The 18,516-nt window shown below is 30.8% G+C and overlaps 1 protein-coding gene across 8 annotated transcripts in view; it reads left to right on the top strand.

Moving 5' to 3' along the window:
* The window catches only part of Ufd4 (ubiquitin fusion-degradation 4-like), a 166,108-nt gene that overhangs the window by 16,118 nt on the left and 131,474 nt on the right, over positions 1-18,516 (top strand). For all 8 annotated transcript variants that reach the window (XM_067280333.1, XM_067280332.1, XM_067280330.1 and 5 more), the window contains exons 2-4: positions 7,067-7,301; positions 7,377-7,604; positions 13,590-13,859. In XM_067280333.1, the coding sequence (XP_067136434.1) occupies positions 7,067-7,301; positions 7,377-7,604; positions 13,590-13,859 (733 nt within the window). The remainder of the gene's footprint in view (positions 1-7,066; positions 7,302-7,376; positions 7,605-13,589; positions 13,860-18,516) is intronic.

Here is an 18,516-nt window from a genome sequence, read left to right as displayed (position 1 = left end):
AAGTCTTCGTAGAAAAACTCTGATTTTGTTAAATAAACTTTTTATTTTTTCATATTTAATTTAATATATGGTGGTATTGTGATATTTGAAGTGTAACAAATGTGAACACATGAGGAAATTGTCTATAATATTGACAATTAAAAAAATAAAACACTGTGACTATGCTACCCTATTTTCATATCACTTGCCTTTTTCATCCATGTGCAGTAACGTCTGAAGCTTATTTGCTTGTAGTAAAATAATAATAAATAATAATGTTGCACATGGAAAAACTAAACTAAAATTCCAAAAATTTGAACCTACATTGTCTGTCTCTAGTGTCGAGCGTCTTATTTGCTTGACTATTGCCTTTCAAAGACTTATGAGCTAAATACTAAATTTTCAGAGGTGCATTTTTGGGAAACACTTGAGAAGTGGATCCTATTACTTGGACAAAAGCTGATTGTGTTTAAGGCTAAGTTTGTGTTGTGCATACTCACCAAGTTTCTTTTGAATCAGAGACCTAAGTGTCTGGCCCTCTGCTTGTTAGTAATAGGAGTCATGTTTGAATAATTTTTTTAATGAATAATTCCAAATAACACATTTGATCACAATGTTTAAACAGTATTTCACAGGTTCTGTCATGTCAAAATTTTTTGTTTTAGCCTTCTGAAAAAGATCAAAGTGAAAAAAGTCGCTCAAAAAAATTCCCCAAATTTTCTGTTGGTCAATAAAAAAAATTTCCAACCTGAAATGCTGGCTGGCATTGTACAAAACTGCCTTCGGTTCTTAACGTCACTTCCTACTTCTCTGCTCTAACTTGCCACATGACGTCAGGAAATTGCTAGATGTGTGGTGCACGGGACTCCCATTGCACAAAAGCTAGACATTCTGCTGTTTTTTGTGAAGTGTGATTTGTGATTAAATTTCATACTGAATGTAATGCAATGTTCATGCAAAATGAACATAGATTGACAAAGGAATGATGTAACAATAACTAAGCGACAGTATAGTCATACAAAGTATTTTATTTTGCATATATGAACAGGTTCTTTTGGATTCCAACTCCACAGTACTTTATTACAATACGGCATTGAACAATGCTTTGGCAGACAATTACAAAATGTACTGTTTGCGACAAGTATAAATGGTGACCAAAAACTATGACTAATTCCTATGTGCTAACTTAAAACTAAGGAAAGAAAGATGATAGGGAGTAGAGAATCTAGAAAAATAGGATACAATAAGGAGGGAAATACCCAATTGCTTGGACTTCACAATTTTGGGTGGAATACCACATTAAACCTTTTTCTGAAAAGTCTGTCATCGTCATCTTTGCTAGGTTTCTCCTCGCACCTAGTTACTACACCATTTCTTATCGTAACTACGATAAGCATCCAATTCTCTTCTCAAACTCTTTCAAATTCTCTAGTCATTGCCTTTTGCAACCTGGAGCACCACATTCAATGTCTGTCCATCTTGGGGTCTGAGCCAAAGAATGTCTTTTCCTTATCCCATCAGCCCCAGGGCCTCTTTTCTTTCATTGTTCTCCATGGTTCTAAGAATTGGTCACTCCACCCAAGGGAAAAGAGTTAGAAAGGAAAGTTCTGGAACGAAGAAGAAACAAAGATAAAGGAGAGGACTAAAATTATACCTAAATTAATATACAGTAGTGAACCGAAAATCGGAATCAATTGGGGACTGGGATTGTTCAGATTAGGGATTTGTTCCGATTACGGTTTATGTACGAAAAATATATTAACCTGTCCATTGTTCAAATTTTTCTCCGTTGCGTGTCGCTTCGTGTTGAATTTTCGTCGATTTTAAGCCTAACGAAAATTTTTATAATAATAATCAAGGCTATCGTATCGTTAAAAATTACTTCTGCATTTTGTACAAACAAAATAAATATATTGAAGAATATAAAAACATGAAAATTATACTTTAGAAGTAAATTTAGTATCAAAAACGTTCGATTCAGCACGACACAGCACGACTGAAAATCGTGCCGATTACCGGCGATTCTGATTACCGGGGTGCCGATTTACGAGTCTCTACTGTATATGTTATAGACAAAGTGATTAATATGGGCATTATGAATAATAACCAATAAAATCAGGCATTGTAATAAATTTCAGTAATTTATCAAATTGACCTGTCATTATGAATACTGCTATCATCTAGTTGGGCAAAGTGATGATGATACGTTGAGGAGTGATCATCTGACATATGCTAGCCAATCAGCACTCGCATCTGAGTTGCGCGTGCGTATTGTGTTTAGTACTGAATTTGGTGGTGGTTGCGACTGTTTGTGCTCCCAATGGATTCCTCCCAGAGGGGAGATGTGGCAGGCCACCAATTGTTTAACATCAGTAGTTGAACACACATGTCAATATCTAGTGATGTTAAACAATCGGTGGCCTGCTGGTGGCTCCCCTCTGAGAGGAATCCATCGGGAGCACAAACAGTTGCGACCACTGCCATGATGGTGCACATAGGTAAAATTTTACCATTTAATTAATATAGTTCATGTAATCTTTCAAAACTAAGTACTATTTCCTTTTTAAAATACTTAAAATACTTCACAAAAAATAAATATTTCTAAATGAAATAAGTGGAGTTTTTTAATCAAATTAAAATGTCACACAATTTAAAACTTGGTACTAAACGCGATACGCGCTCAACACGATACAGTCGGCAACTCAGAGTGCCGATTGGCTAGTGTATGTTGTATGATCACTCTTCAACGTATTATTATCACTTTGCCCAACTAGATGATAGCAGTATTCATAATGGCCGGTCATTTGATAAATTAATCAATATTTATCACACTGCGTGCCCTTTTTGGTCATTATGAATAATGCCCGATTAATCACTGTCTATAACATATACACTAATATGGCATACAGCCACAGTCGAAACAAGTAGACTAGGGGTTTTATCACCACTTTAATAAAAATATTGCCAAATGTGATTTTGGCACTATGCAGCACGACCCCCTGAATTTAATAATTATAAATAAATTAATATTTAATTTAAAAACTTATGAAAGAAAAGAATCTGCTCAGAGAAGGACTCAAACCCGCAACTCCTGTATACATTTCCAGTTATGCTACCTATTAAATATAATTTATTACAAGATGGCAACTTAATTGTCTATCTATAGGCAAAATTACTCGATATCTAATTATTAAATGTAGCCGTAATATAACCCAATACAATCAGGTAGATTGTTTGGTATTAAATAAGTAATAATAATGATGAAATGTCAATTGAAAATTCTAAAAAATTTATCTTTTGCAAAAAGTTAGTCATACAATTTTTTTCTGAAAAATTAAGAAATACACTATCATGTTGTCAGAAATAAATTTTTCTTTTTTTGTGTGTCAAAAAGTCCTGTGCCAAAAAGTAGGTTATTTGCAGTTTTTGTGAGATTTCAATTTTATTTCTATTAATGTGATTGCATTACATCATGTTTATAATTTCTTATGCTATCCTATGATGATGATATGCACTTAGTGTTCTTTTGATTAAAAATTTTTATGTTTAATATTGTGAGGCAAATTATATGATTGACCTATTTAATTATTTGTATGATTTAATGTGAATTTTCTGAACTACATAGGAATAATTATTAATTCATTCATAAACTGTTGTTTTGTGTGCAACAATTTTAGGGAAATTTTAAGTCTTGAAAATATTCTATATCTCTGCTGGTGCATAGTGCTTTGTCAGACCAAAGTCAAGACAACTACTAGAACAATATGTAAACATTTTTTTTATGTATTTGTATTTAAGAATTATGGATATATGGCTGCCTTCTTTAGTGTTGTGTATGTGCTGTTGTGAAGACCTAATGTTTCTGGACTTTCATATAGTATATGTAAAACATCTGTGGAGAATGGATAGGGTATTTATTGTGGCAGTACTTATGCTGCTTTTTTTTGCACAGGTAGAATAAGTACTGTCACAATAAATTTTAGTCATTCTCCACAGATGCTTTATTTTGTGCTTATTTTATACTATTATTTTTAATGTGTTATATTTTGTATGTTGTAGGTATGTTGTTTTCTATAACCTGTTGAGGTATGTATTTGTAGTATGGTTGCTGGGTATGTAATAGTTTTGTGTGCAAGCTTGTGATCTATTATATTTGCTATTTAATTATGTAAGTGTAAGTCAGTTTGTGTTAAAAGCTTGCAGGACAATGTGAAGCTTTATGCATGACATGGTATTTCCTACAAGTGTCATCTATGTGTTGTCTTTGCTTCCTGTATGCATGTATGGCAATCATGAATCATTCAGTCTTTCCATCATTAGGATTCTTATTGTGGAGACTTTTTTGAGCTTAGGACCATCTGATGCTATATGTTGTTTTTGTGTACTGTGTTAGATCCAAGTCAGTGCTATGTATAATGGTACTATTTTTGTTTGCAAGAGTTACAGCTTTGTGTAATTGCAATTTTTCTTACTATAAGAGTTTTCTACAAAAAGCATCTATATTTGTTTGCAGTGAAGGTTTACAACATCTGTGAGGCCTTGTTCATTTTCTTTGAGGAAGAGTCAACCTTTCTGTAGATGACTAGGATGATGATTATGTTTTGTTAATGTTCATTTTTTGAAGTTGTTCTAGATATGTATGTCTGTATGTCCAATGTATTCATGTAACTGAATGTCATTACTGGGTTGACTTACTTTTTTCTTATATTTATGTTATTTAAAAAATTGTCAGAAATAACTGAAATAAATTACTTCTATTTGAAGAATAATAAAATAATTATAAGTAAAAAAAATTGAAAAGAAAATAATTTCGCTTTTTTTGATGATTGATAATCACAGTCTAGTTCAGGGATGGGCAACCTTTATCTATGTAAGGGTCGCATTTCAAAACTTTTAAACTGACATGGGCTGCATACAAGAGAAAAGAGGAGGGAATGTCAGTAAATCACAATTATTTATTCATATATAGCATAGGTATACTTAATTGAGCTTCTGGAACTGATGTAAATGTAATATATTTGAAATATTTGGTTAAATATTTGTCACTGCTAGTTTTAAATTAGTTTCGATGTGTCTGTTAGCTGGTTAGCTCTTGTTTTAATTTTTACTAAATTCATTGTGGAAAAACTATTCACATACATGAGATATAGAAAATAACATTTGAATTTATGCTGCATACTTCCTTAAGCTGGAAAATTGATATATTTATTCATATTTCATGTGACACAGGCCGCAAAAAATACTACTGCAGGCAGCAAGTTGCCTATCCCTGTTCTAGTTACAGGCAGTGGATGGACAACTTTTAAAATTGAGATGAATATACAGTAGAGAGTCAAATCTGAATCAATTGGGGACTGGGGTTGTTCCGATTAGTCATTTGTTCCGATTACCCATTATGTACGAAAAAATACATTAACCTGTCCGATGTTCAAATTTTTCTCCGTTGCGTGTTGCTTCGTGTTGAATTTTCGTCAATTTTAAGCCTAACGAAAATTTTTATAATAATAATCGAGGCTATCGTATCGTTAAAAATTATTTCTGCATTTTGTACAAACAAAATAAATATATTGAAGAATATAAAAACATGAAAATTATACTTTAGAAGTAAATTTAGTATCAAAAATGTTCGATTCAGCACGACACAGTCCGACTGAAAATAGTGCCGATTACCAGCAATTCCGATTAACGACTCTCTACTGTATTATCTTTTTGATCTGTTTTTTTTAACTTTTTAGATTAAAAAGAAATTTAAAATTTCCTTTGTTTAAACAACCTCATTTCTAAATTTAAGTTTATTTAAAAATTAATAAAATTTATGTTGTATATTATCAAAATTAATAAATTACCTGTTTCTTTATTTTCAATACAAGGAAACTTTATGTTATATATTCATTTTCACACTGAAAACAAAACTTCACTCAAGGAGCTAACTTTTAAATTGTCTAAACATTTTAAAGAAGTATTATCTTTTCATCTTCAGTGACCTATACACAGTACATTTTAAATCATACAATTTTTTCTTTTTTAAACACTACATTTTTAAGTGCTAATAATAGACATACATACAGTACATAGTGTTTTTTAGGTAGCCAAATATTTTATTACATATAAAAATATTTTTGGTTTAGGCTAGATTTGGTTACAGAAAAAATTCAGCAACAAGTTGTGTAACTTTCCTGGATGTTATGAGATTCTTTTAAAAATATAACTTTTATATTATTATTATTATTATGAAATGGCAAAAAACTTGATTTTGAGGGTAGGGGTGAGTTTCATAAAAAACTGTAAACGTTAATAATGAGTAAAATTTTCAACTTTAAATATGATGTGTGACCCACCTCTATTTCCTCACCCCCTTGACCTCTACCCACCAAAATTTAATAGCATCAATTCCTCTTACAAGTTTCTGTGCCAAATTTTGTTTCTTAATCTTTACCCCATCCATAGATATTAAACAAAACAGATACCAACACATGTATGTGCACACACAAAATATATATATTGGTAAGTTTTTTGGCTTTATTGGGTATGGAAGTGTCAAAATATCATGATTCCAAAAACCCAAATGTGACATGATTATGATATTATATTATAACAGTTGGGACTGTAACCCTATCCCCCGCATAAAAACAGGTTTGACTGTAATAAGTAAAAATTTGAGATTATCACAATACTTTCAAGTGTTGTCATAACAGTCAGGAATATAAAAAGCAAAAACTTTTTGATTTATAATAAAACATTTGGGTACCAGAAAAAACCAGAATTGGTTTCTATTTTTACAAAATGGTGTTAATAATTTTACAGTTTAAAGTCTAACTGCCTTACATTTCATTGCATAACCTAAAAATTTCCATTCTAAAGTTATTTTTAAAGATTTGACTTGACCAGTCCTATGTAAGTGTCCTGAAATTTCATATATGGTTCCATATCACTTGAGAGTAAGTTAAAGGAAAAATATTTATAAAATTTCTTTTATTAATTATTAATTTCTTATTGTTTAGATGCTATGAAATCATAGATTAACTTAAAAAATATATTAAACTCAAAAGAAACTTTATTTAAAAAGTTTTTTATATGTATTTTTCAGCTGTCCCCCTCGAACTTTCCTTCCAGCTTTATGTCGCATTTTCTTAGATGAACAAGCTCCTGATAATGTTTTAGAAGTAACAGCTCGAGCTGTTACTTATTATTTAGATATTTCGGCTGAATGCACTAGAAGGATTGTTGCTGTTGATGGGACCATTAAAGCAATGTGCAATCATTTAGTTGTAACTGATGTATCTTCAAGAGCTAGTAAAGATTTAGCAGAACAGTGTGTTAAGGTATGATTTCAGATGTTTTTCTAAAAATTATTGCATATCAGCATTTTATAAATATAATAAAATTTTTTCCACAAGGTTTTAGAATTAATATGCACAAGAGAAGCTGGAGCTGTATTTGAAGCTGGTGGTTTAAATTATGTTTTATCATTTATTCGAGATAATGGATGCCTTGTTCACAAAGATACTCTACATTCTGCTATGGCTGTTGTTTCAAGATTATGTGGTAAAATGGAACCTCAAGATTCTTCATTGCCTTCATGTGTTGAAGCATTATCTCTGTTATTGAAACATGAAGATAGTCATGTGAGTTCATTATTAGTTAATTTGAGTACAGAATTTTCTTGATTGTCAGTTGAAATTTATTGTTATTACAATAATATAAAAATAATTGTAAATTTAATTTAACAAATTAAATTAAAATAACATAAGCAATGTAATTAAATTGCATTTGTTTACTTTTACACTTTTCAAGCTTAAAAAGAAAAGATATACTCATTCATGATTCATTTTCTATAATTATGTATAAAAAAAAATCTTCATTTGTAATGGAGACAATAGCATAACAACAACAAAAAATTCTGTATTTAAGCAGTGTAGTTTTTGGTTATCATTTTGATTTGATATCAATAAAATTCAAAGCTTATTTTCAGGAATATAATTTTAATTTATGACACTGAAATTGTGGGAATAAAATTTGACTTATGATGTCTTGATTATTTTCTGAGAATTAATTAGATCATAAGACTGGAACTTGACTATATTTAGTCTATTCAGTTTGATTGACTATTATTTTAACATTTTGATTTTTGAATCACAAAAAATTGTATAATCAAATGTAAGAAATATATATTTTCTTAGTTTGTTAATGTTTTAAGATTGATCTTATGAATAACTTGGAAAACATGTAGTAGAGTCAAAAATAAATTGAACTTTTATTAAAACTTCTATTATGTTAGTAGGACAAATATTTACAGACATCATCTTCAAAGTAAGCATCATCTGCAGCTACACACTTTTGTCAATATTTGTACTATTTATTAAAACAGTCTCACAGCTAATTCTGCATGACTTCCTTGAGTTTAATTGTTACAGTTCTTTTTATCTCTTCTGGTATGAATCTGTGACTCTTCAGTACAGCTTTTATTTTGATGAAGATGAAAATCTACAAAAGAGAGATCTAGTAAGTAAGAAAACTGTGGAAATCTGGTGTTTTTCCAGCTATTCACTTACTAAGAGAGTAATGTGCAGGGGTATTGTGATGGAGAATCCAGCTGTTTGCTTGCCAGAGAAGAAACTATTTTTACATTAATGTTAGGCTTTTGTTAAAAAATCTATTGTCAAGAACAAACTTGTAATATTGGGTTGGCCCATAAGTTCTGGAGTTTTTTTTAAGTGAAAATTTTGCATGAAAAATAAAATGTTTTGGCAATGCATTTTATGTTATTCGAAAGAGGATTATGTGCTCTACAAAATAGTGTGTTTAGTTTTTTTATGCTGATATACTTTTTGTTCTTTTCAGGTCATTAAAGTGGAGTGTCAAGTTGACAAAAAGGAGCATTTTCGACACCTTCTGCTTTTGCATTTAATCGGGGTGCCAAAGCCGCAGTAGCTGCTCGAGAGATTTGTGAAGTGTCTAGCAAAGAAGCATGCCTCTTAGGAAGGTGTCAAAATGCTCTGTTTTGTTGACTTTATACTCCATTATTGACCTGAAAAGAACAAAAAGTATATCAGCATAAAAAACTAAACACACTATTTTGTAGAGAACATAATTCTCTATCAAATAACATAAAACGCATTGCAAAATTTTCACTTAAAAAAAAACACGCCAGAACTTAGGGCCAACCCAATACATCAGGTCTTTCACATTAAAAAACACCACAAACATTATCTCTTTCTTGGATCTGTAAAGAAAATTTTTTTTACATATTGATAAAGATGATTTTTATGTTGAGATATCTTTGCTCTACAGATTATACAAGAAACACTAGGCTTCATTGATGATGATCACTCTGTTTAGGATATCTGGGTCTTTATCAACTGTATTTATTAGTTCTCTCCCAATGGAGTGACATTCTTCACATTGCTTAGCTGTCAACTCCCTCAAAACAATATAACAGATAGAATACATTTTCAAGTCATCATGAAGAATAGTGTGTACAAAACCATGGGAAATTCCTAAAATGTCAACCAGATTGTCTAGTATCTTTCAATCTCTCAATAAACTGAAGTTGAAAGCATATTGAGATATTGTAATATAAATAACTAAATTTTGATTTGAATGCTGTTTGAGTAAGATTTGTATATCTCATCATTTAGTAGTAATAAAGCATTAATCTTAATAGATCTTACCCTGTTTTGGGTCACCATATATTTATAATATATGGTGATAAATTGAACTTTTATTAAAACTTCTATTATGTTAGTAGGATGATAGATATGATAACCCAATATCTATCTTTTTAATGTTGATTATCTCATAAACATCAGATTTCTCTTAATGTTTCAATTTAGATTTCTTGTATAGTAAATAATACAAATAATCTAAAAATAAATTTTTTATTGAAATTTTTGTGAGAAGAAGAAAACATTACACCAGAATTTTTGAATGAAATTCAGTAATTATACTGCATATTTAGAAGCTATTAGTGAACATCAAATGTTGAGCGCTTTCATCCTGTAAGCTTAGAAGTTTGACAATGGCGTTTGGAATGTCGAGCAAGATTCCAATGACATTTTAAACGCCATTGTCAAACTTCTAGGCTTACAGGATGGCGGCACTCAATGTTTGACATTCACATTTTAGAGATGAAAACTTTGGCCACAACCTCTGTTATACATTGTGATAATAAAACTTAATTTTATTTGGATATTTTTAGTGACCTGGAAAATAACTTGTTGGTTTACATTTTTACTGAATGTTAGCATTCAGTTATGGACTGGATTATTTTTTTTTAAAGTATAGTTTCTTGAATTGATAAGTGAATAGTCAGTTTACTGTTGTTTTTTGAACTCTCTGTCATGTGGGCACTAAGAATGCATTTTTTCCCAGATTCATTGTGAATTTGGGAACCATTTATCAACAATGAGGGTGGTCAGGGGGTGAAGGACAAGGCCCAATGTATCCAGAATAGAACATCCAAATCCTTAAAATTTTCATAGGTTTCTTACCCAGACTTGAACCTGGGTCTCCCAGAGCAGTAGGCTGATACATTTACTGCTTTGGCCATCAGATTATCAGATATATTATTGATATTGCACATTTAAAATCATGCTGATCAAATTGAAGAATATCTTTTGTCTTATACAAGCCAAATCTTTCTTAACAAACTGTTACTTTACATTGATGAGAGACTTTTGAATAAGTTAATTTTATTTTCTGTACTTCTTTCATTAATGTCTTGTATTGAAAACATTCCTATATCTGAACATTTGAAACTGGTTTATCCGGCCTTTTTTTACTTGAATATGCCTTTTTTTAAAAGACTAAGAGAAAATACTATATAATTAAAGTTGTTTTTTTATTATTCATTTCCTAAGGATTGTTTACATTCTGTCAGTCTCTGATTATTTTTTCCATTCAGTTGTATGTAATTTCAGATAAAGGGTGCTCAGAAATAAGAATCACTTAAGAAAGCAATGTATTAACATAGTTGTCTGATGCAAATTATGATACAAATTTGTAAGCATGCTTGTCAGACATGACATATACCGTATTTTTGCAAAATGACTGGCATGATGGTTATTCTGTGAAAATATCAAAAATGGTTTATACTTACAGACAAAAAATCACTTTAGACGGGAGAGGAGAAATGTCAACATGCAGAATAAAAGAAGTGAGGCTCTTGCTCTGTGTACATGCCACTACTATGAAAACATTTCGGGAAGAGATTGAAAGAAGGCTAGGCAACATTTTATGCTTAAAAATATCTGACAAACAACTATCAATAAGATATTGGACAGGTTTGAGGAATGTAAAACTGTAGAGTATTGAGAATATACTGGTTGGCCTGCAAACATAGGAACTGCTAAAGTTATGCAAGCAGTGGAACAAACATTCAAACAAGACCTTGAAACGTCATTGAGATCAATGGCTGCAAAACTTTATCTTCCTATGACATAAAAGTGAAGTTAGGCATCACTTCTCACAGAAAGGAACCAACTCCAAAGTACAATCAGGAGCAGGAATGTACAGAAAAACCAATTGCCAAAAACATTTTAATGTTCAGCTGCATGCCAAAGGAGAGAAAGTATTGCTGCTAGATGATGAGCTATACTGTCCTGAAGACCCAAAACAAGTACAGTAATACCTCAGTTTTCGTTGACTTTGGTTATCGTCTGTTTCGGTTTTCATCGATTTTTTTTTTTTTTTGCTAAAAATTTGTCTTGGATTTTATCAGTGTGCTCAAGTGACCTCACTGCTAATTTTGCGAAAACAAAGGACTACCCATGCGTTTTCTGGTGCAGCGTGGTGTTATTTCCCTTTGTGTGAACATTACCCCGCAATGGCCCACCACTGGCCAACGGTTCTGTTCCCTGAACACTGGGAGTTTGGTCATGGGTTTGTGCTTTGCCAGGGCAGACTGGCCACGTGAAGTTTTCTGGGTTTTCTCCACATCTGTAATGCCTGGATAGGGGCCAGTTACCCTTAAACGGATTTCCTGAAAGGCATTATTCCCCTTGATACAACCATCATAAATGCATACAACTACTATTACATGACAATTATGTCACACTTTACCATGGGGCAATATAGACTAGAAGCTCATGTCCAACTGGCTTCTACAAGACAAGACATTACCCCTGCATGTCTAGCCAAACAATTCCATTGCTTTCATCTTAATGCTAATTATTTTATCTTTAATCTTAATGCTTTTATCTTTATGCTAATTAGTCTTTTATGTTAATTTCTTATTGCTTTTAGTATTTAACACTATATTAATTCTCTATAAAATGTGTTTCTGGTATGTATTTTGGAGTGTCTAGAATGAATTAATTGGATTTAAATTAATTCATATAGAAATAATTGCCTTGGTTTTCGTCAGTTTTGGATTTCACCGATTGTTTTCAGACAGATTATCAATGAAAACCAAGGTATCACTGTACCTGGAATAAAATTTTACTATTCCACTAACAAGTCAGATGTATCACAGTCAGGTTTATAGGAAAAACCAAATTTCCAAAAAATTACTTAATATGGTAGGGAATTGATGAATGCAGATACATGTCAGAATTTTTCATTTTTTGTGGATCTATGAACACTGGTATATACAACACTCAAAGAGTATAGTAAAAAGCACTTGATTCCCTTCATCCAAAAATACAGTATGGAAGATGTTGGGTTCTGACCAGATCTAGCAATGACTTATTACACCCACAAAGTTACTGACTACCTTCAAAGTATTGGGCTTGAGTTTATGGAAAATGAAAATAATGCCTGTAATGTACTCCAAGCCCATCTCCTTGAAAGATTTTGGACACTGTAAACAGCAATACACCGCTCAGCCTTATGGTACAAAGTACTTGGATTCATTCAAACAAATTTGGAAAAATATTGCTCAAAAAGTTGAGAAGTCTGGCATGGTGTTTGAGCAAAATTGAGATGTATAGGAGGACTTTGTGGTTTCTGTGGACTGTTACTTCATAAAAAGTGAATCTGAACTGTCTAAGATACCCCATGAACAAAATTGATCTTTCTGCCTTCATTTGTTCTGGTAAAACAGTATCAATTAAAAGTGACTCTCTTATTTCTAAACACCCCTTAACTTCTCAGATTATGGAAGAAAGAAAAATGATTTAAGATTACTACAATCCAGCAGACTTATACCAGATGGACATCTTTAGCTTTGTTTATTAATGAGATAATTGCCTTAATGCCAGTGGCAATTTTTTTTTCTAAATGGAGTAAATTACTAGGTCCTACAGCCCTTGAATGGAAACTTATTGATTATCCCTTATAGATGCAACAATAATGCTACTTTTCCATTAATAGTGAAGATTAGAATTAATTATCCTCCAAATATTGTGCCCTTGTTTTGATAAATGCATTTTTCAATTTTCAATCTGCTCGTTAAATGTTTTTATAGAAAATATCAAATATGGTAATTTTATCTATGTCTGTAACATTAACCATATGTATCAGATGTTTGATTCAATCAAGAATTCAAAGATTCCAATGAACTAGAAAAAGTATTTTTGTAAAGTATTCTGATGTATATTTATGAAATTTTTAGAAACGATGTTATAAAAATTGAAATTTTAAATGTTTACAAAATGTTTTTATTTTATTAGGTAGCAGATGGTGCTTTACGATGTTTTGCATCATTAGCTGATCGTTTTACTAGACGTGGTATTGATCCAGCTCCTCTTGCGGAACATGGCTTAACAAATCAGTTATTATCACGTTTGTCTAGTGTAGCATCAACTAATCTTAATATATCAGTAACAAGTACTCCAGTTCCTGGAACAACAGCCACTCCAGAAATTAATACATCACCTAGTATTTCTACAACAATTAGCTTATTGTCAACATTGTGTCGAGGCTCTCCAAGTATAACTCATGTAAGTTTATAAATGTAAATTATTCAGTTAATATTTACTTTAAAAGAAATATAATTATAAATAAGTTTCTATACTTAACTAAATATTACTTTAAGATATTTTTAAATTAATGCTAAGTGGTTTTTATGATTCAAATATTAAACAGCCAGATTCCTTTATCAGGCTATTAAGGCTAAATAATTACTAAGTAATTTGATAGGCAGTTAGGCCACCATCTCTTGTTAAATTTAATAATTATAAATAAATTAAATTTAATGTAATTTTAGAATATTTGGGAAAAAGATTGGCCTGGAGTTGGACTTGAACCCACAACTCCTGCTTCTGATGTGATTATGTTACCAGTTACACTACTTTGACCTTCATCCAATCTTTACTTTGAGACTAATTAATTAACTAACTAATTTAGATCTAACTGCATTCATTATTAATTAATAATTATTTAGCCTTAATAACCTGATAAAAGAATCTGGCTGTTTATTTGATATAATTATTGGGTTAGTTATATTTATTTTGATTCATTTGATTTTTAAAATATTTAATTAAAATATGCAATAATGCTTATTTTATAATTTTTTTGTAATTATGGTAAATTTTTATTAAATTGTCTAATTTTGGAAATTAGATGTTTAAAGTTTCTAATTGATTTGAATTTTTGGAAGAGAAGGCAGCTAATTTAAAAACTTTTCATCGGAATCTGAATTATTACATACAGTCTGTTTCAAAAGTATAGGCAAACCCAGTTTTTTAACATTTTAAAACTTTAATTACAAAGTATTGTATATTATTACCAACTATTTTAAATAGTTTTTACAAGTACAGGTAGGCCTCCTACAACGCGGTAGATACGTTCCTTGAAAATACTGCGTTGTGGGAAATCGTGTTATGGGAGACTGTGTGCACTGAGGCATTATCTTGCTGCAGCTTTCATTTATATTCATAAATTTTTGGCCCATACACAGTCACATTCTTGTTCAACATATCTTGGTACCTTCCAGAGTTATTTTTTTTCTTCCACACATTCTAAATCTCTCTCTCCTTCTCAATGAAAATGTTCCCAGATCATCACATATCCACATTCTAATTGTCTGCTCATTCTGACTCTTGTTTTTCTTCAAGTTATACCAATAAAAATGTGTGTTAGGGCCATCTAAGTTAAATTTTTTTCATTTGTAAACACAACTTAATGCCATTTCTTAGTCCACGACATTTTTTACTTATCTCAGTATAGATAAGCTGTTTTATGCTCTTTACTTAATGGAGGTTTGATCTTTTTCTTAAATGTCACATTTTTATTCTTGAAACGTCTTCAAATTGTTGTGTGAGATATTTTGATAGATAGATAGGTCACGGTTTGTCTTGTTAACATGTTACTATTATTCATAAGCTTAAAAATATGCCTTTTGTTTCTAGATATTAAGCTTCTCAGATGTCTTATTAATTTTTTCCCATAATTTTCACCGAGAGAGAGTAAATTACAAGTAGCATGAACAGATCAATTAATAGCAGACATTGTTTGTCTAAGAAACTTCCTTGTGCCACTTAGGCAGTAGATTTCTCAAATTTCTTGCTCCTAAAGTGTTGATCCACAAAGCATTGTTTTAAAACTATTTTATAACTATTTTAAACATTTATAACTATTATTTAAGTTCTGTGCCTATACTTTTGAAACAGTCAAAATGTGAAAATTTGAAACTTTTTCCCTGTTGTTTGTTATTAATAAATTTGAAGACACTATGTGAAATACTTGTAAAAACTATTTAAAATAGTTTGTAATAATATCTTTAATAACTTTGTAATTAAAGTTTCAAAATGTTAAAAAACTGGTTATACTTTTGAAATACTGTATAATTTAGCATAATGCTAAATTATATGTAATAATTCAGATTTTGAGGGACCGTTTTAGGTAATTTCAATAATATATAAATATTCTTTTTAAACCATAATAAAATTTATTTTGTAAGAAAAATTAGTTTAAATTTAGTATTGACATTGCACTCAATGTTTTTCCCATAAATTTAAATGAAATTTTTCAGAAGTTTTTTCTTGAGGAATGATTTTTTTTATTACTTATTTATAACAGTTCATTCAAAAAATAAATACTGTTAGGCTATTAAAAAATTCTCACAATTTATCGTTAACAAATCTTATTAGATTTGTCATACTCTAAACTACATTTCTACATATATTTTTTTACATTCTTGAGGCATTTATCATAATGGGACACTAGTTTCTGTTCCCTCTTTGTAGAATGGGACTGCTTCTGAAGACAGCCATTTCTACATTGCTTTTTTGCCATCATTGTTGAAGAAAGGCTGACTAGTAAAGAACTTCTTCATATGCATGAACAGATGAAAATCATTTAGTACTAAGTCTGGGATGTTCCATTTATTCCCAATCAAATGATATGATGAGAGCTTGAGTTTGAGCAGCAGTGTGCAGCTATGCATTGTCACAATGCAACACAACTCCACAAGTAAGCATTGCCATGTTTTTGTCTTGGATTGTGCAATACAGTTTCTTCAGAAGTTTCACAATAGATTGCTGAATTTATTGTTGTGCCGTTACTAATATAAAAGCCATCATCTGTGTGCATGTGAATTCCTTATAACTCCTGCAATTTTTGTCCAATCCAGATGAATTTTGGTTATTTGTTATGTTCTGATTTTGTATAGGCTACTTATTTTGTGAAAATATTAGCTATGTAATAAATGTTTTATCAATTTTGGATTGTGGTTGCACTTACATTGTCAGTGACCACGTGACATTCATGCTTGACAAGAGAAGTTCACTTAAGTTGCATTTTTAAATATTTTGGCAAATGACATATTTTAAACATACTTCATTAAATGTAACTTTAAAAAGATAGCCTCATCATGTCACTTCTATAACAAATTTTAAAAAAATCTTTTCATAGTGACCATGTGATGTTCTGTTAGCCAATTGAAAGTCACAATCTACCGAGCCCATTATTTAGAAAGTGTTATCGCTCATCTAACTAACATACATACAATTTATCTTTGTTTTACCAATGTGGAATTAATTAAGAAATGGCTTTATCAGGGGCTGCAGAAACAGCATCACAATGTCAATTATCAAACAATATTAAGGTGTCTGTTACTAAAGAAAGACAGCAAGGAAATCTTTTAAAAAACAACAGAGTGTTTACTCAATGTAGTATATAAAGTAATTTTATTAAGAAAGATTTTAATATTATTTTAAAGGCCTAAATCTGTGTGTGTAAGTGAATTTTCTATAACTCCTATTTTTTTTTTTTTTTATCCACTTTAGGTGAAATTTTGTTTTGTTGCTTTTTATGTTACAACAGATAGTATAAACTAATAAATTTGCAGAAATATTAACAACCCTTGAATTTCTTGAAATCTCTACTCTTCTCAATTCTTCAATCTCTACTGTCTCATAAAAAGTATTCTGTCATTCTTGACAGGGGAACTTCTAGTTAGGGAAGACTTCAACAAAGCAAAACTCTTCCTATCGCAAAAAACTGTGCACATTATCTTCTGAGTTGAAATTGTCTGCTTGGATTTCTGCCTTTGGGGTGATGAGGCGTGTCCTCACTCCATGGACTGCTACTTTGAGGAAGACAAAGATAAATGTACTGGTAGCACATTTACTATTGTCTTTTTCCAGTGAGCGTCTTTGGCACTTGGCATAAGCACAATTTTTGATAGCTCAGACAATCTCACAATTCTGTAAGAATAGTCCATGAAGTTTGTAGAAAATTCAAGGAACATCACAAAATTGTAAACTTGTCTTCACAAACTTTTGCATTGACCACATCACTATGGCCTGCTGCTTTGCATCTCATTATGCATGTTCTCACAATCTGTTGAACTGTCTGACTCATTTCCTTACCATTCTATCTTTAATGACACCTTGAATGTAGATCTCACAAATTGATGATGAATGTCCATGGGTTTAACATTTCTTTCATTCAAAATACATATTTCAGTCATGGGCATAACCCTGGAATCTCCATTGTATTGGGTCAGAGATTCTTAATTTTCTGTGTTGTGACTCAAAAGGGGCTCAAATAATTGAATGTGGGCGTTGCAAAATTTTGATGACAATAAAAATTTTGTTTTTGAAAATTTCTTCAAAATTCACAGTTACAGTTTATGTTCACTAATAAAAATTTTGTACTATGTATTTGTGAAGCAGTGTTTTCAGCATTGACAATTATAAAATCAAAATGTCAGTCAACTCTGAAAGATTTGACTGACATTGAAGATGCTCTATATCCTGTAGGATCAAATATGCAGCCAAGATTTAATTTTTTATATAAAAATAAACTACCACATCTATCTCATTAGTATAAAAATTTGTTTTTATCTTTAATAAATGGTAATGAATGGTAAATATGTATATCAAAGATTTGTTTTGGAATAAATTGTTTTATGATTTATCACCAGTAAGTGATTTTATTGTACAGTCACTATTAGTATATTGGTACACATCAGTAATAAACACAACTAGACACCTATGCAAAAAAACCAGCAAAAAAACACCAGCGAAAAAACCAGCAAAAAAAAACATATGTTAAAGAAACTAAACATTTTCTTCCATTTTAAATGGGCATCATCAAGTAAAAAAACAAATATTTTATTTAAGGTACAGTTGAACCTGTCTATCTTGAATC

This window comes from Centruroides vittatus, unplaced genomic scaffold, assembly GCF_030686945.1.
Source record: "Centruroides vittatus isolate TY-2023 unplaced genomic scaffold, ASM3068694v2 contig_883, whole genome shotgun sequence".
Classification (NCBI taxonomy): Eukaryota; Metazoa; Arthropoda; class Arachnida; order Scorpiones; family Buthidae; genus Centruroides; species Centruroides vittatus.
The sequence above is the reverse complement of the archived record's forward strand: the minus strand, read 5'-3'. Positions and strand labels throughout refer to the sequence as shown.